Source organism: Musa acuminata, chromosome BXJ3-9 (assembly GCF_036884655.1).
Source record: "Musa acuminata AAA Group cultivar baxijiao chromosome BXJ3-9, Cavendish_Baxijiao_AAA, whole genome shotgun sequence".
NCBI classification, from domain to species: Eukaryota; Viridiplantae; Streptophyta; class Magnoliopsida; order Zingiberales; family Musaceae; genus Musa; species Musa acuminata.
Window position 1 is genome coordinate 29755596 of NC_088357.1, and position 26190 is coordinate 29781785.

The following is a 26190-nucleotide window of genomic DNA, read 5'->3' on the forward strand; positions in this document are numbered from 1 at the left end:
TTGAACAAAGAGGAAGCATTAATCCATAAAATAAATACTGAAACCATATCATTACACATTTTCGTCAACTTCAGATGTTGCACCAGTGGTCTATTGCGGGCAACAGAAATTCCCACCGCATAGGACATGACATATACATATAACAAAGATCATTTATTCTCTAAAAAAGCCGATACAAGTTTCTCCTAGAAAGTCTTGATGTTGATAGAAAAAGGCCTGATCATGTAGAACACATAGAAGATAAACATTTCCACTAAAATTAGTTACAGGGAAGAAATTTACTTCTCTGGATGCTCATTCATGATGTCAATTTTTTTTTACTTTCTCCACATTTTTTGTTTCGTATTTTGCATCTGGAAATCCCTTTAGGATCTGCTGACGATATATTTAAAATTTTGAAATTATTTTTGGAAAACGTTCCATATGAAAACAAAAAATTGATTGATAATATTCTGTATAATACCTGATATAAATGCCAAGACACAAATGCATCTGTGGCTGCATACTGCAGTTGCTCCTTTGACAGCACATCAGCTTCCCAGTTTCCCATTCTTATCTTTTTAGGCTTCTCCAGCTATAAAAGAAACAATCATTTCAGTACGTGGAACAACTTTTATAAAAGCATATAAACATGCTAACACAAAAAAATCTCAGCAAACTATCAAAAGATCCGACAAAATAAACATGTGCAAGCAATTTGTAGTAGTATTTTATAGTCAATAAACTGTCTTTACATGCATCATATTCCACCTTTCCTAATAAGTGATGTGCTAGAGAAAAGTGTACTTCATAAAGTAGCTAATAACAATAGTTCTAACATATGGATTTACTGCATGGCCATAACAAATTTTTGAGACTTCAGTATATTGAAGAAAGTACTATGCTCAATGTATAGATAACAGAATCAGTTATATCTGGCAGATAAACAAAATAAATACTTTGTTTAAAAGAAAATTCTTGATCTGACAAGGGAATAAGTTTTGTCATTTACACAGAACGCTGGTTTTATCCCATGTTATGGCCTTATGCACTGGACCAGCTATTCCCAGTAGCGAGTCAGACCAATTCCATTCAGTTTTGAATAGAATTTATATTCATCTTTCTTCTAAGGTCTCCTATCATGATAAATCATCGCCCTGTACTGCTTGCACCAAATCTTACAGTATAGTAGTCAAATGGGGGGGGACCAAAACTCAGAGTGTAGTGTCTTGGTAGGTTTTTGTTAATAATCAAAATCAATTTCAACCATCAACCCTTTTCTAAGTATTGAACCACACGTCTCACTGTGTCAGCACAACCCTAAAGTAGGCAACAGAAGAGTGATCTTCCATTGGTTCATGACAAAATTCAAGATGCAAACTACACAAAGAACCTCATGAACATTGTTCGTAGAGGAGACCAAGCCACAGTATTTTGTACAGATTATGACCAATAATGGTGCAAATTTTAAGAAGGTCAGGTTACGATTAATGGAACAAAGAGGAAGCCTATTTTGGACTCCATGTGCAACTCATTGCATGAACCTAATGATGAAATATATTAATGAGTTAACAATGGTAAGGAAGTGTGGCGAGGGCACAAGCAATATTGAATGAAGTTTAGAACCATCAACATTTGACAAGAGATTCTGGTATACCACGAGACCAATGTTTTACGAGACCAATGTTTTAAGTTGTAAAAATTTAGATATCATCTCTTTTTTTTAATGTAAAAGGTAAGTAGCGAAAGTGGGATTTGAGCCTAAGATCTTACATAAAGAAGGGCATAGTATTAGGATCTTAATGGCACTAAGACGGGGGGAGGGGGTTGATCAAGTTAAAGTTACAAGAGAATAAAACTAAATCACAAGTAAAATGCAAGAGAAACCAATTTGTAGTGGTTCAGTCTTCCCAACCCACGTCCACTCCTGATTCCTCTTTCCTCGAGGCTACCGGCTTTCACTATCGATCTTCTTTCCAATGGGCGACGATCAACTACCCTCGTTACAACTTTCTCCTTTTTAATCCTAGGAGACAACCTTCACACTCTCTTTTTATATAAGATCTCTCACCTCCTACAACTTAGAATTGTAACCAAACTCAAAAGGAGGAGACTTAAACTATGCTCAAAATGAGAATTTACAACACTTTTGTGCTTAGGAATAGATGCCCCATCAACCAAGCCTGAGTGGGGTATTTATAGGCCCCTAAAGACTTCAAGAATGAAGTCAAAAATTCAAATCTTCAAAATTTCGGGGGCACTAGTGGTACTACTACTGGCACTGGGGGGTACTACTACCGTAACGGGGTTGTGAATCTTGGCTCTGGCGATACTACCACTAGCCTAAGCGATATTACCGGCACCTTGGGTGGTGCTATCATCGGCATGGATCGTACTACCACTAGAAATGCCGAAATAGCATAAACAGTGCTTTTTGGCTGACTCAAGCAATACTACCGCCTGGGCCTGGCGGTACCACTGCCTGGACCTAGTTTAGGCCATTGATTGGCCTTCTAACAGGCCCAATTCGGCCCTTGTGCAAGCCTAATGGGTTCCTTGACAGGTTGGTATGGTTTTGGCTCAATATCAACTTAAATTGACCCATAATGACATCGATCAAGATTATGATAAATCAACCACGCATATAGCACATTAACGAAGCTTTCAACACGTTGTACACTATTCTGGCATGTCTTTCGTTCTTCTAGCACTTCATCCGAACCTTTTAACATATCGTCCTTTCTTTCGACATATCGCCCATTCCACCGGCATGTTGACTTTCTCACGACATCAAATCTTCCGACGCAATATCTGATCTTTTCAGCACGATGTCTAAACCTATAGCACGAAGTTCGATCTCCGACACGTCGACCAATCCTTCGGACGACGTCCAATTTTCAATACGATAATTTTTCAACACAACGTCCGATTGATTTGCTCGATAATTAACCCTTTGGTGATCCAAGTCCATAATCAAAATATTTTCTACATCACTTATCTTAAAAATATATTTGGTCTAGTAAACTCGTCAATTAATTTCATCATCAAAATCTGGGATTCAACAATCTTTTCCTTTTTGATGATTATAATCAATTGATGATAGGGTTTTAATAAGACTCCCTAGTCTATTTATCATTTTAAAATATTATTATAAACTTGAACTCAAATGATCATATATCCTTTTAAATGCAAATACTAAATTCAATTTAAAAAAAAATTGAACTTATCGATATTATGATTCAATCATTCAAGTCCAAAAATCAATATTCAATCAAATTTCAAATTTTAAGTTATCATCATTTGAAGTTTCAATTTTCAACAATTATCAATGTGTAATATCAACATCATGATTCTTCCAATTCATGCATGAGTCACCCCTTCTCCCCCTTGGTTAACAAAAAAAATATGCTTCTCCCTCTTTGTTAAAAAAAAAATAAGTTATTACTTCTCCCCCTTTGTTATCAGCAAAAAAAAAAGAGGGATAAAATCAAGGTTCGTAATACCATACCGTACTGGTATTTCGACCTGGGCTCGGTACCGGTATGGTACGGTATACCGAGCGGTACACCCAAGTGTACCGAGCGGTACACCTGGGTATACCGAGTACTGTAGCACTGCTACAGTGCTACAGTGTACTGCTGCAGTGCTATAGTGTTCTCGGACCGATAACAGTCAGTCCGCGTACCGACATACCTGTCGGACCGATACGTACCGCCCGTACCGGGCGATACGGCTCGGTACGACAGACCCTGGATAAAATGATATCATGGTACTACTTCTCCCCCTTTGTATTAATGTTCCAATTGTGTAAAAATAAAAATTACTTTAGTGTCATTATATACGAAGAATCTCAATATTATATCATCGAAGAAAAGTTCAAGTTATGGAGATCGAGAGGTTAATTAATGATGGGTCTTAATAAGATTCCCCATATCTATATGTCATCTTAAAAATATGATGAACTTGAATTCAAAATAATAATTTTTTAATGATATTTTTGAATTTAAGTTGAGACAAATTCGATTTTGTTGATATTATCATTGTAAGCCCAAATATTCAATCAAGTTTCAAATTTTGAAAAATAATTAACAAAAGTTAAGCATGAGTCACTACTAATAAAAAGTTATTATAAGTTTACTTGTTCAACACGTAAGCTAGGCATGAATCACTACTTCTCTCGCTTTATCATCAACAAAAAATATGACTTACTTCTCCTTTGTCATCAACAAAATTGAGTATAAAGTCATGAATTCAAAAGAGTCAAAATAAATCTTAAGTCGTGAATACCAAAAACTCATAATTTATTTGGATAAATCTCCTCTTTAGTCATTAGCAAAAGGAAGGAATCGTAAGAGAATAAATAGTAAAAAGTCTTGACTCATACAAAATAAATCTCAAGTCGTGAACACCGAGAAGTCAAGTGAAAGATCATGATTCGTTTAGATAAATCTCCTCTTTAATCATTAACAAAAAGAAAGAATCATAGAAGATCAAATAGTAAAAGGTTTTGGTTCATACAAAAGAAATCTCAAGCTATAAACACCAAGAAGTCAAGCAAAAGATCATGATTCGTTTGGATAAATCTCTTATTTAGTCATTAGTTAAAAGAAATTATCATATGAGAACAAATAGCAAAAGCTCTTTAATCATGCATTTAAAAGATTTAACATGCCTAATTCTCTCCTAATAAAATTGAATTATTCCTCACTCAATGGTTTAGTAAAAATATCTGCTATCATGATCCCTAATAAAATAATGTCTAATGTTAATGTGCTTAGTCCTAGAGTGTTGAATAAGATTCTTTGTCAAACAAATTACACTAGTATTATCATATTTTATATGGATATTTTTCAGGCAAGATTCATAATCTTCTAAAGTGTTCTTCATCTAAATTACATGCGCACAGTATACACCTGTCGTAACATATTTAGCTTCAGCCGTAGATAGTGCAATAGAGTTTTACTTCTTGGATGACCAAGAAACAATTCATAACCTAGGAATTGGTAAGTTCCAAAGGTACCTTTTCTATCTATTTTACATCCTACAAAGTCAACATCAGCATAAGCAATCAAATCAAAATTATTAGATTTAGGATACCATAATCCTAGAGATGATGTTCTTTTTAAGTACCTAAAAATTCTTTTTACTTCTTTAAAGTGAGATTGTTTAGGATTAAACTAAAATCTTATACAAAACCCAACACTAAATATTATATCAGGTTTAGTTGCAGTAAGGTATAGTAAACTGTCTATTATACCTCTACACATTTTTTGATCAAAGCATTCTCTTTTATTATCAATATCTAATTTAGTAGAAATACTTATTGGTGTGTTGATAGCCTTAGCATTATCTATGTAAAATCATTTTAATAGATTAAGAGTATACTTGATTTGACTAATAAAAATATTATCTTTTAGCTGCTTAATTTGTAATCATAGGAAAAATATTAATTCACGCATTAAACTCATTTCAAATTCTTAGCTTATATTCTTATAGAATGGTTCACATAAAGATTCATTAGTAGAATCAAAAATAATATCATCAACATAAATTTGAAAAGTGAGAAATTCATTTTTGATAAACAATGTGGTGTTAACCCTTGCATTTTGAAAAATTATTTTGAATAAGAAAAGAGCTACGATTCTCATACCAAGCCCTAAGGGCTTGCTTCAACCCATAGAGAGACTTAGATGATTTATAAATATGATTTGAAAAAAAAATCATTTTCAAACCCGAGTGATTACTCAACATAAACTTTTTCGAAAAATAAAACCATTAAGAAAAACACTTTTGAGTTTTGATATTCATTTAAAATAATTTAAAATTTTAAAAACATGTATAGGCAAGGAGTATCCTTATGGCTTCAAGTCTAGCTATAGGAGCAAAGGTTTCTTCATAGTATATACCTTCTTCTTGGTTGAAACCTTTGGCCCCTAATCTAGTCTTATTTCGAACCATATCATGTAGTTTATCTTACTTAATTCCTAAAGACCCATTTAGTGTCAATTACAAGATGATCACTAGGTCTAGGAATAAGCGTCCAAACTTTATTTCTTTTGAATTGATTTAGTTCTTCATGTATTGCTGAGACCCCTGAGTCATCTTTAAAAACATCATTAATGCATTTAAGTTCAATTTGAGATAAAAAAAAGCTGTATTTGTATAAATATTTCTTAATAAAGAACGAGTTTAAACACCTTTTAATGTATCTCAAATAATTAGCTCCTTAGGATATGCATATATGTACTTTTATTCTTTGGATAAGGTTTCTTTGAAAGTAAATGTATCCAAGTTGCTTTGAAGAAAAGAATCCTCATTCAAATTCAATTTATCAAATTTAAAATTATTTTTCTTAGTTACGAGAGATTCATCAAAAATAACATAAATAAATTCTTCAATAACTAAGGATCTCTTATTGAAAACTCGATAAGCTTTAGAGATAAAAAAATATTCAAGAAAAATACCTTTATCGAGTTTTGTATTAAATTTTCCTAAGGTATCCTTGTCATTTATAATAAAATATTTATAACCAAAAATTTTAAAATACGAGATGTTGAGTCTTTTATTATTCCACAATTTATAGGGAGTTTTAAATAAATGAGGTCTTATAAAAATCTTATTCATAACATAGCATGTCGTGTTAACGGCTTCGGCCCAAAAGTATTTGGGTAGGGTATGTTCATTATACATGGCCCTTGTCATCTCTTGTAAACTCCTATTTTCTCTCAACAACTTCATTTTGTTACGAATTTTTTGGAGTCGAGAAATTGTAGTTATACTCATTCAAACCATAAAATTATTTAAAATCATAATTTCTAAATTTACTACCATGATCACTACGAATAGAAAAAATTATAAAACCTTTTTTATTTTAAATTTGTTTATAAAATTTGATAAAATATTTGAAATAATCATTTTTATGTTCCAAGAAGTATGTCTAAGTATATCTACTATCATCATCAATAACCATAAAAGCATATTTGCCAAGGTTTGTAATTTCGTATTGTACCAGAGTTTCAAGCTCAGTTCGGTATAGTATGGTATAAGTATACCAAGCGATACATTTTGGTATACCGCTCGATATATATATATATATATATATAACAACGACAATGCCCGCATGAGAAGGAGGTTCCTTCCTTCTCAGCATGAACAAAAAAAAAGAGGAAAGGCGACATCGCTTGGTTTCCCTACGCAAAAAAATAAAGAAAGGGAGAGGCGACATCGCTGAAACGACGTAGCCTCGGTTTCCCCATGCAAAAAAGAAAGAAAAGGGAAAGGCGATGTCGCCAAGGTGACATCGCTCGGTTTCCCAGGGCGAAAAAAAAAAAAAGGTGTCACCTCATTTGGTTTCTTCTGTTGGGAAGAAGAAGTCGCTTCTCCCCACGACGTCGCCGAGGCTTTGTCGCCACGTCGAATCTCTAGGTTTTCCTTTTTCTTCCTCTTCTTTCTTCTCCGTCATCGACCTTTTCCTTCTCTGTCACCGACCGATTTAGGAACGGAAACAATCGCAATCGATGCTACCGCTTGATAGTAGACGATCCGCGGAACGGTCTACTGACGGACCAGTATGTATTGCACGGTACGGGCGGTATTATTCGAAATTAAAAACCTTAATATTTGCTACCTCCTAGACTTATTATATCAATATGTCCAAAGAAATCAATATGAATTAGTTCTAATGGTCTAGAGGTACTTACTTGATTTTTGGATTTGAAGTTATTCCTTATATATTTTCCTAGTTGGCATGTATCATAAATTTTATCTTTAACAAATTTAATTTTAGGGATTCCTCTTACAAGTTCTTTAGTTCCAATTTATGAAATTAATTTAATATTAGCATGTCCTAGTCTCCTATGCCAAAGCTATGTATCATTATTCAAAACCGAAAAACAAATTGCATCACGAAAATTATCAATTCTTAAAGCGATCATAGATTTATTCTTATTTGGTATTTCTATGATGTAAGCATGAGATTCAAATTTAATATTATATCTCTTATCACAAAGTTGGCTAATGCTTATTAAGTTGTGTTTGAAACCATCCACCAAAAGCATATATTTAATCAAAAGATTCGATTTATTACCAATATTTTCAATGCCAATGATTTTTCCTTTATTGTTGTCTTCGAAGGTAATATATCCTCCATCTTGGCTAGTAAGCTTTGAAAAGTTTATAGAATCTCCAATCATATACCTTGAGCATCCACTATTAAGATATCATCTTTTACTCCTAACTCTTGTTTGGATATATACCTACAAGGAAGAGAGGTTTGTTTTAGGTACCCATTTAACTTTAGGTCCTTCTTGGTTAGATTTTCCTTTCTTGCCTTTTAGCTTTAAATCATTTATGGTTTATGTAGGAACCTAAACTAATTTGTGATGAATATATTTCTTAAGAGGGCATGTATAGGTAAAGTGATCGAACTTTCCATAGAAGTTGCATTTAACTTTAAAAGGAATATATAGTGGGGTTCTTTTATAAATTTAGTAGTTTTTTATGTGTGCTATTACTTATGAAACTAATACCTTCTTTTCTAAATCCACAACCTTATTTAGCAAGAATCATATTAAGTGACTTGTTTCTAATTTTAAATTTCTCTAATGTTTATTATAGTAACATCTCCTTTTTAAGTGATTCTATTACATCATTACTATCAATAAACTCCTTTAAGCAATGTTCTAGTGTTTTATTCATGGCAAGTAAGTCATTTTTTATATTTTTCAAGGCATGCAATTCTAGTAATTTTTGAACTAACTCATTTTTAAGTTCAAGGCTAGATGATTCTAAATCTTTATATTTAGTGTAAGAAGTAAAAGATGTCGATATATAGTTGTCATATTTATTTTTCAATGCATCAAATTCATTAACGAGTGAAACATGATCCATTTTTAGCCAAATATATTTTTTACCAATCTTTTTTAAGTTCATCATATAAATTATGAAATGATTCAAGTAATTCATCATGTGATAAAGAAGTTTCGAAAGAGTCAAATATCTCATTGTTGAAAGCCATTAAGACATAATTTGTCACTTCATCATTTATTTGCTCTTCTACTTCCGACTCACTTGATTCATCATATATTGCTTTAAGTGCTTTCTTCTTCTTTTGGGTTGATGACTTCTTTTTCAATTGTGGACACTCATTTTTTATGTGTCCCGGTTTTTTACACTTATAGCATATAACTGTATCTTTCTTGAACTCGCTTTTATTCTTACCTTCTTATCTTGCAAGGTTTGTCCTATTTCTTCTCATTAACTTTTTTGATCTTTTTGTAAGAAGTGTTATGTTTTTATCGTTATTACTTGAGGTTTCACTCAAATAATCTTCTTTAGATTTGAGAGCAATATCCTTTCTTTTCTTTGAAGGTTTTCATTTTCTTCATCATTCGTTTTATTTATCATTTAATAGGTCATTAAAGATCCAATGAATTCTTTAAGAGAAAGATTGTTCAAGTCTTTAGCTTCTTGTATTGCCGTTACCTTTGGATCCCAATTTTTAGGAAAAGATCTTAAGATCTTACTCACCAATTCAAGATTAGTATAAGTTTTACCAAGAGTTTTTAATCCATTGACAACATCTATAAAAGGGGTGTACATATCACTAATAGATTCACATGTCTTCATTTTAATAATTCATAACTATGAACTAAAAGATTAATTTTAGATTCTTTTACTCGTGTCTTCGTGAGTAACTTCAAGTGTATATCATATATCACGTGTCGATCACAAGTAAAAACTCGATTAAGCTCATTTTTATCTAAAACACAAAATAAAACATTTATAGCTTTAGCATTTAAAGAAAACGTTCTCTTTTCAAAGTCATTCTATTCTTCCATCGGTTTGGAAGATTTTTGAAAACCAAACTCAATAATATTCCATAAATCAAAATCCATAGAAAGTAAGAAAATTTTTATTCGTGTTTTCCAATAGGTATAATATGTCCTATTAAACTTGGGAGATTGTATGATAGAGTGTCCCTTTTGATTGCTTGAAAATATCATTTATTCTCTCGGGTGTCAATCTAAATGAAAGAACCTCGCTCGGATACCAATTGTTACGATCTTGGGTTGGGGGGGGGGGGGGGGGAATGAATTAATGCAATAATATTTTTAATCGATTTTAAAACTAGATCGATAAATTAATACATTTTAGAAACTCGATTGATCAAGTTAAAGTTTCAAGTAAAGAGAATAAAACTAAATCACAAGTATAAGTAATGAGAACCGATTTGTAGTGGTTTAGTCTTCTCGAGTTATGACAACTCCCAATTCCTCTTCCTTGGAGATTATCAACTTTTATTACGAATCTTTTTTTCAATGAGCGAAGATCAACTATCCTTTTTACAACTTTCTCCTTTTTAAGGCTGAGAAGATAACCTTCACATTCTCTTTTTATACAAGATCTCTCACCTCCTACAACTTAGAATTATAATCAAACACAAGAGGAGGAGACTCAAGCTATGCTCAAAATTAGAGTTTACAATGCTTTTGTGCTCGTTAATAGATGCTCCATCAATCAAGCTTGAGTGAGGTATTTATAAGCCCCCAAAATACTTTAAAAATGAAGTCAAAAATTTAAATCTCCAAAATTTCGGGATACTAGCGGTACTACCACCGGCATCGGACAATACTACCACCGTAACGAGGCTGCGAATCTTGGCTTTGGCGGTACTACCACCGACCTAGGCAGTACTACCATTGCCCTGAGCGATACTATCGTCGGAAACACCAAAAAAACACAAACAATGCTTTTCAGTTGACTCAAGTAATACTACCGCCTGGGCCTGACAGTACCACCACCCGGGCCTAGATTAGGCCACCAATTTGGCCGTCTAACAGGCCTAATTCAACCCTAGTTTATGCCCAATAGCTTCCTTGATAAGTTGGCATAGTTTCGACCGAAAACCAACTCAAATTGACCTATAATGACCTCGATCAAGACTATGATAAATCAAACATGCATACGGCACATTAACGAAGCTTTCGGCACGTTGTACGCTATTCCAGTATGTCATCCATTCTTCTGGCACATCGTCCTTTCCTTTGGTATATCGTCTATTCCACCAACATGTCGACTTGTCTACGACATCCAATCTTACGACGCAATATTCGATCATTCCAGCACGATGCCCGAACCTATAGCACGAAGTCCGATCTTCGATATGTCGACCAATCCTTCAGCTCGACGTCCAATTTTCGACACGATAATTTTTCAGTGCAACATCTGAATGTCCTCCTCGATAGTTGGCCCTTTTGTGATCCAAGTTCATGATCAAAGTATATTCTACATCACTTATCTCAAGAATATATTTAGTCCGATAAACTCATTAATTAGTTTCATCATTAAAATCCAAGATTAAACACATAGGCCATAAACAGTTTATCTACAACCATCATTAGGTGCACTCCCTGATGCAAAAGTTTACAAATGGAGAGATACTCCGACCTAGTATCACTTAGTTCGCAACAAGCTTCATCACCTTATAAGGTCCACTCAGCAAAAGAGACACGATCTAAAGTCAATGGTCACATCATAGGAATGGTCGAATTCCTAGTACTCAAAATCATCCGATGGAAAAAAAGTAAAGAAGACAATTCTATCATCTAGATTTTAGGAGTCTATAAGTGAAATCATAACAGTAGTCAAATTACTATATATTTCCCTTCATAAGGTCAATATAAAGAAGCATCCACAGATACCTATTTGGGACATATGTTGCTTACACATCATCGAACGCAAGACTGAAGCCCATATGAACCAAGACATTTATAATGCAAGTAAATTTAAATTCAGTCATTTATAATATGAATACTCATTGCATGGAAAATTCAATATTGATAAAATCATTTATCTTGTAGCATATTACCTAAATCCTACTATTTAATTTTTGTAAAATCTTGGACCGAACCATATTTCTTGCAAGCACTAATGAAAGCTATATCCTGACTCCTGCCACAAAATGTTGATAAAGCCGAGGCTATCATGGATGGTCAACTATTCTAGAAAAATGTCGGGTCTTTCATCGATAATGTAGCCATATCTTGTCATTATAGTATAGTAGCTGTTAAAAGAAAGTTACACACTCATCTTTAATTTTAAATTGAAATTGACATTAATGATTTATTATGCTAATAGTGTTATATATATTTGTTCCAGTATATTTTTTTTACAATTGAATGGTGGCTATAATTTGGAGGGTCCGCACCCAATTTAAGATATGTTGTAGTTTGTGTGTTTTTATAAACGAATCCATCGAGTGGCTATGAACGTAATTGGCTAACGTTCACCTTGATTCCATCGAGTGGCTACAAACGTAATTGGCTCACATTCACCTCGCTTCACATAAAGATTCGCAACAATCATGTAGATAGCTAGAGAACCTTGTGTACATGCACTAGAGATTAATCTCTTCGACCTCTAATACAATAATAATGATTCTCATTCGATGTTAGAATGGGTCGAAGCAACAAAAAGGATCCTTTACTTGATGAGGCATGAGATCGTCTACTTCCTTCTCGTATTATCATTGTAGCGATAAAAGAAAAGGAACAACATTCTATTAGGAGGAAGATCCCCATTGGTCAATACATGGTGGAAGGAACCAGACAACCTCAACTCAGACTAGTCAAGGTCATGACACCCAACAATCACAATCGTCTACCTAGTATACAAAGGCAAAAGGGAAGACAATAACAACAATCGATCCATTAGAAAGAATTGAGAAGCAATAATTTCAATCGAGCAATGAGACACCTCCATCATATTTAGCACTTCGCTCGGTCTGTAGTGATAGCAATGTGAATAATAATGTCTCGACCGATAATGGCAATGATGACGAGAAGTCGATTGTTCCGTCTACTCAGCCTTAGGGTAATACATGGACCAAGGAGCAACATTTTACGTATGCCACCCAAGATATATATAATGAAGATTGAGGAGGTGGTCATAATGTTTATATACGAAAGGGGAGGGGAAGGCAATCGATGACTCGAGTAGATGCAATATAGCCTATACAACATAAACATAGAGCAAAGCTTGTCATATTCCCAACCAAGGTAGGCAATACCGAATGATACCACCCGGTATGGGCGGTACGTATCGGTCCGACAGCGTACCGGTACGCGGACTGCCCGCAACTGGGTGGAACAGTTAAAAACGCCCCGTATCCGACGATACGGGGTAATATCGGGCGATAACTATTGAAAATTCTACCGTTACCGTCCGGCACAACTCGGTAACGGTCCATTTCAACCGTTACTGCACTGTAACAGTGCTACATTGCTCTAACGGTCAAATTGACCGTTGGAGCCCTTTCTCATAGTATTTAAACCCTCATTCTTCCCTATTTCACTTCTAAACTCTTTTTTCTCTCCTAAACTCTATAAAATAACGATTTGTGAATTCAATCGAGACTAATTTGGGAAGATTAAGAGAAAGAACTTTCTAATCAAAAGGTATGTATTCTCTTTCTTTAATTAGAGAGTTATTAAAATATTTAATATTATGATTACTGTGTTTCATGCATATTAAATATTGAAAAATATTTATGATGTTGCAATTAGTCATTTTAATGATGATTTAATCGAAATTTGTTCGATTTTTTGTCAATTCAATGTGTTTAATACCTATTAGGATGTTTGCTATGTTTATAGTGTTGAAAGAGAAGTAATTAGTGAAAAATTAATTATATTAATCATGTAATTAGTATATCTAATGATGATTTTATCATAATTTGAATCATATTGGATCAAAATTACATATTTAATATTTTTTTATGTGTTTCACATATATATGATGCTAAAATAGGTTTAATTAGATTTTATTAAAGTTATTTAATACTGTGATTAGTCATTTTAATGATGATTTAATTAAAATTTATTCGATTTTATGTCAATTCAATATGTTTAATACCTATTAGGGTGTTTGCCATGTTTATAGTATTGAAAGAGAAGTAATTAATGAAAAATTAACTATGTTAATCATGTAATTAGTGTATCTAATGATGATTTTATCATAATTTGAATCATATTAGATCAAAATTACATATTTAATATTTTTTTTATGTGTTTAACATATATATGATGGTAAAATAGGTTTAATTAGGTTTTATTAAAGTTATTTAATTCTGTAATTAGTAATTTTAATGATGATTAATTAAAATTTGTTCGATTTTATGTCAATTCAATTTGTTTAATACCTATAGGGGTGTTTGCCATGTTTATAGTATTCAAAGAGAAGTAATTAGTGAAAAATTAACTATGTTAATCATGTAATTAGTGTATCTAATGATGATTTTATCAGAATTTGAATCATATTGAATCAAAATTATATATCTAATGTTTCTTTTATGTGTTTGACATATATATGATGGTAAAATAGGTTTAATTAGGTTTTATTAAAGTTATTTAATACTACGATTAGTCATTTTAATGATGATTTAATCGAAATTTGTTCGATTTCATGTCAATTCAATGTGTTTAATACCTATTAGGGTGTTTGTCATGTTTATAGTATTGAAAGAGAAGTAATTAGTAGAAAATTAACTATGTTAATCATGTAATTAGTATATCTAATGATGATTTTATTATAATTTGAATCATATTGGATCAAAATTATATATTTAATGTTTCTTTTATGTGTTTAACATATATATAATGGTAAAATAGGTTTAATTAGGTTTTATTAAAGTTATTTAATGCTACGATTAGTCATTTTTTATCGATATTTGGTCAATTTAATATATTTATACTTTATAATTTATTTGATTTAAATTTGGTAGGATCATGGTACCAAAGAAACAGCCACATGATGATGCATGGGTTCATGCCCAAAAGATAGATGGGAACCATCATCATTGACAATGTATTTATTGTAACTACATTGGCAAGAGTGGAGGAATAACTTGGGTGAAAATGTATTTGACGGGCGAATATCCTGATGTTGCAAAATACAAGAAGGTTCCGATGGAGATCCGTAAATTATTTCAAAGCAAGCTACAACAATCAAAGGAATATACATTAAAAAAGAAGGCAAGAGTTGAGAAAGAATATTATAGGGCTACACAGGAACTAGTTTATGATCAATATGAGGATTGCGGCGATCAAATCGACCCGGATCTCACAGTTGGGATTCGTGCATCATTGGAGCATCAGTATACGGTTGATGAAGCAATGAGGCATCGACGACCTGACTCACAATTGGAGTGGTAGTGGAATCCAGAGGTCGGCTAGCATAAGGCAACCAACTGCTCCTTCTCAGTTAGGCCGAACTAGTAGCATTAGATATGGTGGACTCCGTGGTTTTATGAGAGGTCTTGGCAGGAGGTCCGCACCATATATTGTTGATATTGATCCGCAAGCCTATCCCCCACAAACAGCGAAATAGACATGGATTGACGATGCATACATAAAAGAAAAAAAATGGGATATTGGGAAGGCAATCTCAAAATAGTTCAACTTCCACAAGATTCCAACCAATACAACCCAAGGTCCATATTATCAGAGCATGATCTCTTTTATTCAAAAGTCTGGCACGGGGATCCAACCTCCAACACCGAAGGAGATTTACGACGTGTACTTAGATGAGGAGGTGGCAGAACTAAAGGATTGGATCAAATCCTTCAAGAGGCAATGAGACGAATATGGGGTGACACTTATGTGTGACAGTTGGATAGGACCAACAAGAATTAAGTATCATCAACTTTCTTGTTTATTGCAACAGAAGAGTGGTGCTTTATAAGTCCGGTAATGCTTTTGAAAATATCCAAGATGCAAACTACATTGAGAGCTTGATGGACACTATAGTAGAGGAGATTGGACCATAGAATGTTGTCCAAATAATAACCGACAATGGAGCGAATTTCAAAAAAGCCGGTTTGCAATTGATGGAAAAAAGAAAAACTTTGTTTTGGACTCCATGTGCAGCTCATTATATAGATCTAATGCTGAAGGATATTAGTGAGTTGGATGCAGTCAAGAATTATGTAGCTCGAGCACAATCAATTATAAAGTTTATATATAATCATCATTGGGTCCACGCTTTAATGCAAAAGTATGTAAACGGTGAGATACTTCGACCTGGAATTACTCGGTTTGCTATCAATTTTATTATATTAAAGTCATTACAGCAAAAAAGGCATGGCTTGAAGGCAATGGTCATCTCACAAGAGTGGTCTGAGTCTAGATATTCAAAATTGAGCGATGGAAAGAAGATAGAAAAGTCCATTCTTTCCTCTAGATTTTGGGAGACTACGATAGAAATCATAAAAGGTGTGGAACCACTTTATATTGTCCTCCGTAAGGTCGATATGGACAAGCGTCCACAGATATCGTATCTTAAATATATGCTGATTTCAGCGAGAGAGGAGGTCAGGAGAGCATTCAAAGATGATTTTAAGGCCGACCAATACGTACGGATCATTGATCGTCGAACCGAAGTTCATATGGATCAAGATATCCATAATGTAAGTAAATTCATATTCAGAATAATTTAATTTATTATTATTTAGATAATAAAAAAATCATACTAATAAAATTATGTCTTGCGGCGTATTATCTAAACCCGGCAATTCAATATCGATATGCTCTCGGAACGCAAAATGATTTCCTAACGATACTACGAAATGTTATATTTTGGCTCTTGCCAAACACTACTAATGCAACCGATGATCTTATGGAGGGTCGATTATTTCGAGAAACAGTTGGTTCATTCTCCGACGTTGTAGCTGTATCATATCGTTACACTATGGATCCTGGTGAGGAAAAGTTATACATATTGATTATCAATTATATTTAATGTTAATTATTTGTTATCCTAATAAAATCTTATTTATATCTTTTTACAGTCGAGTGATAGCTACAATTTGGAGGGGATGCACCATATTTAAGCCATATTTAAAGAAGGTTACCGTTCGTGTACTTTCACAGACAACATCTAGTGGTTGCGAACGTAATTGGTCAACGTTTGCATTGATTCATACGAAGGTCCGCAACAAACTCTCATATAGACGATTAGAGAAACTAGTATATGTCTATTATAACATGCGGCTAAGATTGCAATGTGCTGAGTTGGATAAGGAGCCAGAGGAATCATATATTGATCCCATTGACCTCCAATTCTACAACGAAGATTCAGAGCCAATGTTAGATTGGGTTGAAGCAGCAGAGAACCAAGAGGATCCTCTACTTAATGAGGCGGGAGATCCTCAGCGTCCTTCACGTTTTATCACCGAGGCAATAGAAGTAGAAGAAGAACAACCCCAACAGGTGAAAAATCCCCCTCAATTACAACGTGGCAAGAGTCGAACAACATAGAGTCAAACTGCTCGAGGAACTACGGACACCCAACGGTCACAGTCGTCCGCCCAGCGTACAAAGGCAAAGGGGAAGGCAGTAGCATCAGTTGCATCGTTGGAAAGAATCAAGTCGGGCAACGAGACACCTTCACAATCACATTCAGCAACTCGCTCGGTCCAAAGACATGATAGCAACACGGACAGTAGTGCCTCGACAGATGATGGCGGTGATGCTAGGCAGTCGTTGGTCTCGTCTATACAAGTTGAGGGTGGTGCATGGACTGAGGAGCAATATTTTACACATGCCACCTAAGATTCAGATCATGGAACTCGACAAGGTACTGGTCAAGTTTATACGCAGAAGGGGAAGGGAAAGGAAGTAGATGAATTTGAGTAGATGCGACATAGCCTACATAATATAGACAGAAAAAAGCTCATCGTATTCACAGTCATCGTATTATGGAGAATCATACAGGCAACAACAGTATGGTGATAGTTGGTCATCCTTCTCTGAGCAATAGTATGATACAGAGCAGCAGATCAGTAGCGAAAGTAGAAGCTCTGACATTCACCAATATATGCCTCAAGAGCTGCCTCGGACAAATATGATTCATGACGATCAGCACCACATTGATGCATCAATAGCATATAGTGTATCAATACACTGTCATGGGATCAATTTCATGATTGGGTCCAACAAACATATCATATTGATATGCAGATATATAGGATCGAGGACCCCGATCCACCACCCGTGGAGGCCCATCATTCATTTTGGTGGTAGAATTAACAATCAGATATATCTACATATGTGATTATTTAATTCATTTGAATTTTAGAGTTTATATTGTAACAAAATAGTCTAACAATTCAAATGATTTTTCTGTAGATATTTCAATATTTATAGAAGGACAATCCATAACGAATTGAAATACGAACCTTGAACAAGACTTCCTCAAAACCTAAAAAAGATATGTGAAACTATTCTTACCTAATTTACATTGATTTTGCTAAACTTATACTATTACTATATTTATTTCTAACTTAAAAACCCTATCAAAACTTTTTTTTATTTTTAGGTATTTTTGGAGGGTTTTACACCCTAAATTAAGTGTACCGCTCGGTACGCTTGGCGTACCTCTCGGTACACCGTACCGTACCGTACCATACCGAGCCAGCCTCGAAACATTGATACGATACGGTTTTGGGGACCTTGTTCCCAACCATCATATTGTGGAGGATTCTATGGCCAACAACAATATGGTGATAGTTAATTAGTGATAGTTAGTCTTTTTTTTCGAAGGTTGATCATTCTTATAATAAGGAGGCTAGTGGTGATAGCATAAGTTTCGCTGTTCTCCAACCTCCCCACCCATACATGCCACAATCATACTTGTCTCAAAAATCTCCTCGGATATGTGTTGTTCAAGACTCTCAAGCAACCACCATCAACACATTGAAGCACTAATGATATATAGTTTATTTGTATACTATGTCATAGGAGCAATTTCAAGATTAGGTCCGACAGACATACCATATCAATATATAAATACATAGGATTGAAGACCAACACGGTCGGTCAGTACCAACTATGGAATACCACTATTTATTTTGGTGGTGGAAATATATATATCTAGCGATCGATCCAATGATTACTTAATTTGTCTAAATCTTAAAGTTTTGACACACAATCTAGGTCGTATCTTTGAAGATGACTCGCCATCAATAGAAGAACCATTTGGAACATACTGCAAAGTTATTACTCAATGTCCAAAAAAGATAAATTCGCTATGTCTTCCTTACTTGGATTTTTTTATTAAAATTAAACTAATATTACATTAAGTTCTAATTAAAATACCCTAATTTAGGTTTTTTTCTAATTTTTAAGTATTTTTGGGATTTTTTTGGATTTGTCGACACGTACTGATGTACCAACATACAATATGCTGGTAACAATCAGTACGTTGTAGTCCGACTATGACCGACACAAGATTGTAGTCCCTTGATTCATAGCATGTCCAAATTCAAATGTTTAAATGAAAGATTTGAACTACTTTTACTAGAGATTTTTATCATCTAAGACCCACTTGATGAGGGTAATAATTATGATAAGACTTGCATGACACCCGCTGACGTCCCGCTCCCCTGTTAGTCCGACACCGCGTAACTGACACGGGTCAAAACGCCAACCGAGGCCCATTAACGATTGCTCAGGTTCGGTTCCACACGCTACGCCGATAGCAATGTCGACGCCATCAGAAGGTACGATCTTACCCCTTGCGGGCAGGCGCATCAGGTAACACCGAACCCCCCTTATAAATACCCTTGCATTCTGAACAAAAGAAAAGAGGGAGAAAACAACCCCACTACGATTGCTGACTGACTTGATCGTCGGAAGGGTCGGGTCGAGTTCTCCCGTCCCAACCTGTGTGCAGGAACGAAGGCGAGGCGCTTCTCTCCGGGCGCGTTGGCAAGGAACCCCCTTGCGAAGGAACCGGCAACCCGTCATCTGGACCCGAACCAAGCCGCGTCGGCCCCGAGGTCACGGCTAAAAAGTTGTTTACACTAACACCACTCAACGAAGTTCCTTAAGAAAAGTATAAATCATCACTATACACTACTACTTAATATGTAAACTATGTGCTTTCTTTTTAATAATTACCATAAGTATTCATATGGTTTCCCTTATTCTATTTTAACTTCATCAACTTACTCAAATCAAAGAACTAACACTGGCAGCTCTATCAGAGCCCAAGTGTGCCAATGTGTATCAGTCTTACTATCATTACCAGTTTGTCCACACTTGGAAGACGGAAAAGTTATGTTTATCTTCTACATGGATTTTGCCACTGGAAAATGGCATACTATCACCTAGTCAGACAGGTATATACCAAGCTGCACTCTGGTTATTCTATGATATTTCATTCTGTGATTTGAACCTCTGACAGGAAATTTTGGCAGTAGTGATGTTTTATATGTCACAAATAGCTCAGAATTAAACATAGTATCATACATCTCTAGCTTGCAATGAACCTATATGATGGCAAGAATTGTGAACATTTCAGCCTATATGATGGCAGGAGTGATGTTTTGTATGTCGCAAATAGCTCAGAATTAAACATAGTATCATACATCTCTAGCTTGCAATGAACCTAAAAAAGCAACAGATGAACATATATGAACCAACTATTAAACCAGTAGATAAAGAAACCAAGTGGTTCACAAAACCTGCTTGCATGTAATCATTTCAGTTAGAGAAGCCAAACTCCATCTCTTAGGCACTCCACCAAGTTTGAGGTTTGCAAGACTCGATAAGTCCTCTAATGGTTCAACACAAACATTATAATCATTTGTCATCTTCCATGCATCATTGGCTATACATACTCCAACCTTCAGAAATTCAAATGAAATTTTTCTCAAGAAAAAAAGTCATTCAAAAATATATTATCAAATCAAACTAGCATTCTCACTTTGACAGATACAGTATCCTCCAAAAGACACTTCAAGCCAGGAGGAATTCCAGAATGGATTATATGCATGACATAACACCTGGCATTTTCCAGGCATATTTGCATAACTGCAGCTTTCCTCGGTGCTTCACCTGTAGATTGGAGACCACAAATTCATACTTAATTGGCATGTAGTTGAAAAAAGATACCTGCTAGAAGCAATAAGAAAACAAAAGAAATTCATTTCTAAGACTAGGAAAGCACAGAAAGTTAATCAAGCAACCATAGATTTTGGATGAAAACACAGCTTAAGAGAACAAATAAGGTCACTTAAGAAACAGTCTGGTAGAAGAACCAACCCCTCTTGAAAACAGGTCTCCACTCAATGTCAAATCCAAGAGAGATATGATCCATACATTGTTTCATAGATCTAATTTTATTTAAAAGTTCCATGCTCGCTTGCTCAACTTCTGGAGCAGTCCTACAGTATATGATGCTCCCCCTATATGCCATTGTTGGATATCTCACTTTGAAATTACCTGAAGCCAAAGTGATATCTGAGTGTTAAAAATGATTGGAACATTATGAGTAACAGGACAATGAAACTTTGTATAGTGTATACAGGAACTAAATAAAAGATATTAAAAGGCACACTTTTTAATAATGCTAATAGTTGTTAAACATGGATTTAACAGGTTTTTTATTTAACACCAATGACTTCATACCATGAATAGGAACAAGGGATAATCATTACCTAGCAATATAATGATCTTTCTGGATGTGATACACAATGAAAGTACCAAGACCTCCCATTTATAATTTTACCAGGATCTTGTTCGACTAATAAAGATATTTATATTCTGGTAGGCCCGATGGAGTTACAATGCATTAGTATTAAAAAAAACAACAAGATTTATCAATATGCATATATGCAAGTTCTTCAGATACTAAAATGTTTTCATTTCCTGATTAAAGATGAACTTTTTCTTTTTACCTAAATGCAGAGTCAGTACTAGGGTTGATAAGAATAATATAATCAAGTGAAATTGCAAATGCAAGTACCAAAAGGTTAGGGTACCAAAAACGACTTGAATTTGAAATTAAATTTCCATAATGTTGAAACAGAAATTACAACAAAAGAACATAGACAAAATAAAGATCATCTAAATCATGCCTTCCATTAAAAAAACATTAATCCAGTCAGTAAAGTGTTCCCATGTATACATTACTGCAATATATAGGTAAATCTGAACTTGAACTCATCTGCTCATATGCTCAAGAAGTGTCCATTTAGGGCTTCTAATAAATTATCTTTGATACCATTGAAAAAAAAATTGTCATGTTATCACAAACCAGACAGCCACCTACAATACACATGGAATGCCGCCTCAAACTTTTAACAAATATAATTAATTTAAAGCTGCCAGCACATGTACAGATGAAATGAGTAGTTCCAGGAGTAAAGCGATCATATACCTGTTATCACATCTCTCTTTCAAAATAAGTTTTCCAACTAAAACAAATTTGTTGAATTTCAAGTTGCACTAAATTGTCAATGTCTATAGGAAACTACGTTTGAGTTGCAAGATAAGCCACATGCCTATTATAGGAAGGCACACAATATAAGTACCTAGTGAAAAGTAACTTCAAAATTAGGTAAACATAAAACTAAGGTCTCATTTATATATAAAAAATCTAAAAAAAGAAATTGGTTCATTGCCATAGCTGTTATCTAAATTAGAAAAATGCAATCACACAAAGCCAGTGATAAAAAAGAAGAGAGTGGCAACAGAGAGAAAATTATAGTTATAAAGAAATGAAACAAACAAAAAAGTGATCCATTCTTACTTTAAATTGTACGCTAGTCTGCTCTATGCTTTTTTTCTGTAACATGTTTGGTAAATCCTAATAGCTTTTTGAACTAAATCAAAGATATGAAAAAAGGTATGTCTAAAGAATATTTTACTAATCTGACTCAACCAGGGATAAATTTTACCAGAATGATTCCCTATGTTTGTGTTGCTAACAAAATTAACTACTAGGATATCTACATAAACAAGGATAGCAGCAATTACTATAACCTATCCCTTTTGGCGAATATTTCAATCTTAGTTGTTTGGGTTGAATCACTTTGATCAGGCTAAACCAAACCTCTTTAGTCAATGGTATTTGCCATGTTAATTAATATATTTTTTTAACATCTTACCTGCTTTTTAAACCACCTTAACCCTAACACAAATAAGATATTTATGACAAAATTTGTGAAGCAAGGTTCATCGTACCACAATGTACCACTCAATATGGGCAATATGTACCAGTTCCATAGAGGATCGATACAGATGGTACATCGATATGTTCCTATGTACTGTGTGTCAGTATGCTCAATATGGCTTGGTACAACTTGGTATATACCATACCGACAATTGGTCGGTACACCGGTACAAACCGGTAAGGCGAACCATATTGTGAAGGGCTACAAAATCAAGCTTATATTGGTGTCTACTTTCTACATTGTGGAATCATATGATGAATTACATTATTTCTAAAATTCGAGATTGTAGCTAAAATCATAGCTCTTGAGCTCTTCAAATCTTTGTAATCAAAATCAAGAAAATTAGACCTTGACAATAAAACAAGAACTAAAGCACATAGCCCAAATGATTAGTGAATTAGTGATACAAGTTACTAATTAAAAAAAGTGGCTTTGAGTTTATTCATGGTATTGGCCAATTCTAATACAATCGGCCCACTCCATATTGGTATAACCCAATAATCAGCCAGAATTGGCTAGAATCAATCAAACTCAACTGATAATGGCTAATAATTGCCAATTCTATTTGACAACCTTCAAGAGGGAAAGAAGAGAGTATAACATAAGCAGGGGATGGAGACGAAGAAAGCTGAGATTAATACAAGAAACCTTTGACCATTACTATAAAATTGAGCAACATGCTATTTTCTTCCATTTAATATTTGCTACAACCAATGTGTCATCAAGCATCATTGTTTATTATCCTCCACTATGTAAGACAGACAGAAAACAATATAGGGAAAGAAAGAGGGAGGATAGAGGACAGCCCTTAATCTCTTAAATAGGAAAGCTTTCAAAGAGATAGGGGATATTATAAGATTCAAAAATAATCCTATGTATGATAAAATAATTTTTTGTTCTATCTTGTTTTGTCACCCTGCACTCCACTTGTATGGTTATTAGGGACCATCATTATAATTAGGGTTTTTAATTTGTCTTTGCATTACCCTACAGTTCCCATGTATGGTTATAAAAGACTTGTCAGTGGTGCCATCGGTATCTTCAAAAATTCCAAGTGGATAACACACCATATTTATCTATTATAGTTATATTTGTATTATACATTAATATAATTTTCTAATAAATATATGATAATCATTTTCATTAACTATTCTCATGATAAGTTGTACGTCACCCTTACGACACATACTCGCAAAAGGCTTGCCTCCTCATAATATCGTTCAGTCCATTAAGGACCAGCATGGAAAAATAAAATGAATCAGTGACAGATCGGCACATGGGGAATATGTTATCATCACTTCACCAAAGTGTAACTCGAGTTTGCACAAACATAACTGAACAAATATAACTCCTAGTGACTCAAAAGATATCTCATACCTATGTTTTACGATAATAAGGCAAAAAGATAAGATCAACCCAGAATATGACTCTAAACTCCATCTGAAATAGTCACTAAAAAAAAGAAGCGAAAATACATCCGAAAATAACAAAAAATTTCCAACAAGACCTTACTCTAGGGTGGCAGAGAAGAACCTGCACTTCATTACACAGTGGTCATTCTGAAATAAAGTTTTGGAGTGTTGTATATCCCCATGTCATTTTGCTTGCAAAGAGGTAATCATGCACATACATCCATATATATATATATATATGTGAAAAGTACACAAAATATAGAAAAAGACTTAGTCAAATATGCATCAGTTAATATCAATATTGTATCTCATTTTCTTGTTGCAACATTAATATGAGATATACACAACAATGCACCTTTCAGGGGTTCAGAATTCAACGTTTAGCAAAATATAAGCTTCGCAACTGTGCTGATTCACCGTTTATTAAACCAAAGCTACAAAAAGGATACGCCAAAAGCATAATGAAGTTGCCTTAAAAACCAAAAGGAAAAGGAAAAAAGAAAAAGAACACGAAATCTCTATACCCAAGAAAGAACCGAGATTTTAAAGAAACACCAAAAGCTTCTTTCGTAATTGAAGAAAAGATGAACTTAATCGAACGAAATCAACCTGGGCAACGAAGTGGCGAGACCCTCCAAGCCCCATTTGTAGGGCAAGATGACGGCGGCCGATCGGCGATCGCCGTGGCCACGCCGCCGCCGTGCCCGCCATGGCACTGAGACTCGGTGGCGTCGGCCCGGCCCCAGTCGGGCAAACGACGGCCACTTGGTCGCGAATGGAGGGGGGCAGGGTCGTCGGCGTCAAGATCGGAGGAAATCCGTCGCTTCTTGGCGGAGGAGTAGTAGACGCCTTCGATGGCTCGGAGCTCTTCCTCAGCAACAAGGTCCCAATCCCAATCCAGGAAGCTGTCGCCGTCCTTTTCCATTTCCAATCATCCCTCTCTTTCCCAAAGGGAAAGAAATTGTATTTTGAACGAGCGTGTTTACGAAACAACTAATGTCACGATATGTTGCCGTGGACCCTATGCCGACAGTGTTCGTCGGAGGTTAAATCGCATCTGATGTCGAAAACGGAAAGAGAGCCGCAACAGCTGAAACGCAAATTAACGCAGTTCGTTCCGACGTTGCGCCTATGGGTGTTTTCGCCTCTCCACATACTAAATCGAAGATCAATTCGCAACACGACGGGGATCGAGGCGTATGAGCGGAGTTTTGGCACGCAACGAGTCAGATGGACGACCGACACGAAATATCGGACCAAGATTTTTATTTTTTTTTGTCGTCGTCATGAGACCAAGATTTCCTTAATAACTTATCGTAGCGACTGTCAAGTGCATGCCACAGCCTCCAACGAAGCGATTGGTTTTTCGTTAAGAATAAGACAAGCCCCCATCTATTGTAACGGCTTATAATGAAACACTGATATAAAAGCATATGCTATTGTTTTTCGTACCCCAAAAAACTATATGTTAATTAAAAGGAGTGAATACATCTAGTGAAAAAAAAAAAGAAAAAAAAAAGTAAAGAGGATCCAGTCAGTGACCTCTCCATAAGAAAAAAATTTTAGTTGATTGGCTGGGTATATGTTCCCTTCGACCAACTATAATTCTTGGGAAGGAGTCTAAAATATATTGCATGTTTTGGGACTATATTGATCAAGTTTCAAGAGGGATCATATTCTTTGTTAAAGATTTTAATGATCTTTGTTATGGTAAATAACTTTTTTAACCGTGACTTCGGGGTCGACCCGGCTGGTTCAGGGCTCCGAATGACGGGGACCAGA

The 26190-nt window shown here is 34.8% G+C and overlaps 1 protein-coding gene across 5 annotated transcripts; it reads right to left on the minus strand.

Moving 5' to 3' along the window:
• On the minus strand, positions 1-25681 carry LOC135648981 (3'-5' exonuclease-like). 5 transcript variants are annotated; one of them, XM_065167038.1, is made up of 6 exons: positions 25018-25680; positions 21141-21263; positions 20746-20876; positions 20504-20665; positions 464-574; positions 1-375 (listed from the first exon to the last, which is right to left on the minus strand). In XM_065167038.1, exons 1-6 carry the CDS (start codon positions 25331-25333, stop codon positions 307-309), a joined length of 912 nt encoding a protein of 303 aa, XP_065023110.1. In that variant the 5' UTR covers positions 25334-25680; the 3' UTR covers positions 1-306. The 5 variants fall into 5 exon arrangements, with proteins under 5 accessions (XP_065023110.1, XP_065023109.1, XP_065023107.1 ...); XM_065167037.1 differs by having other exon boundaries at positions 1-216; positions 21084-21263; XM_065167035.1 differs by having other exon boundaries at positions 21084-21263.
• Between the last annotated feature and the right edge of the window lie 509 nt (positions 25682-26190).

Bases quoted from the DNA above. Each gene is read 5' to 3' on its own strand.
- LOC135648981 (XM_065167035.1), bottom strand. From the start codon at position 25,333: ATGGAAAAGGACGGCGACAGCTTCCTGGATTGGGATTGGGACCTTGTT. The intron at 575-20,503 runs GTTTTGTGAACC...TTTCTTTTATAG, and splicing joins AAATGATTACATGCAAGCAG to CTGGAGAAGCCTAAAAAGAT. The intron at 376-463 runs GTATTATACAGA...ATATATCGTCAG, and splicing joins TGTCTTGGCATTTATATCAG to CAGATCCTAAAGGGATTTCC.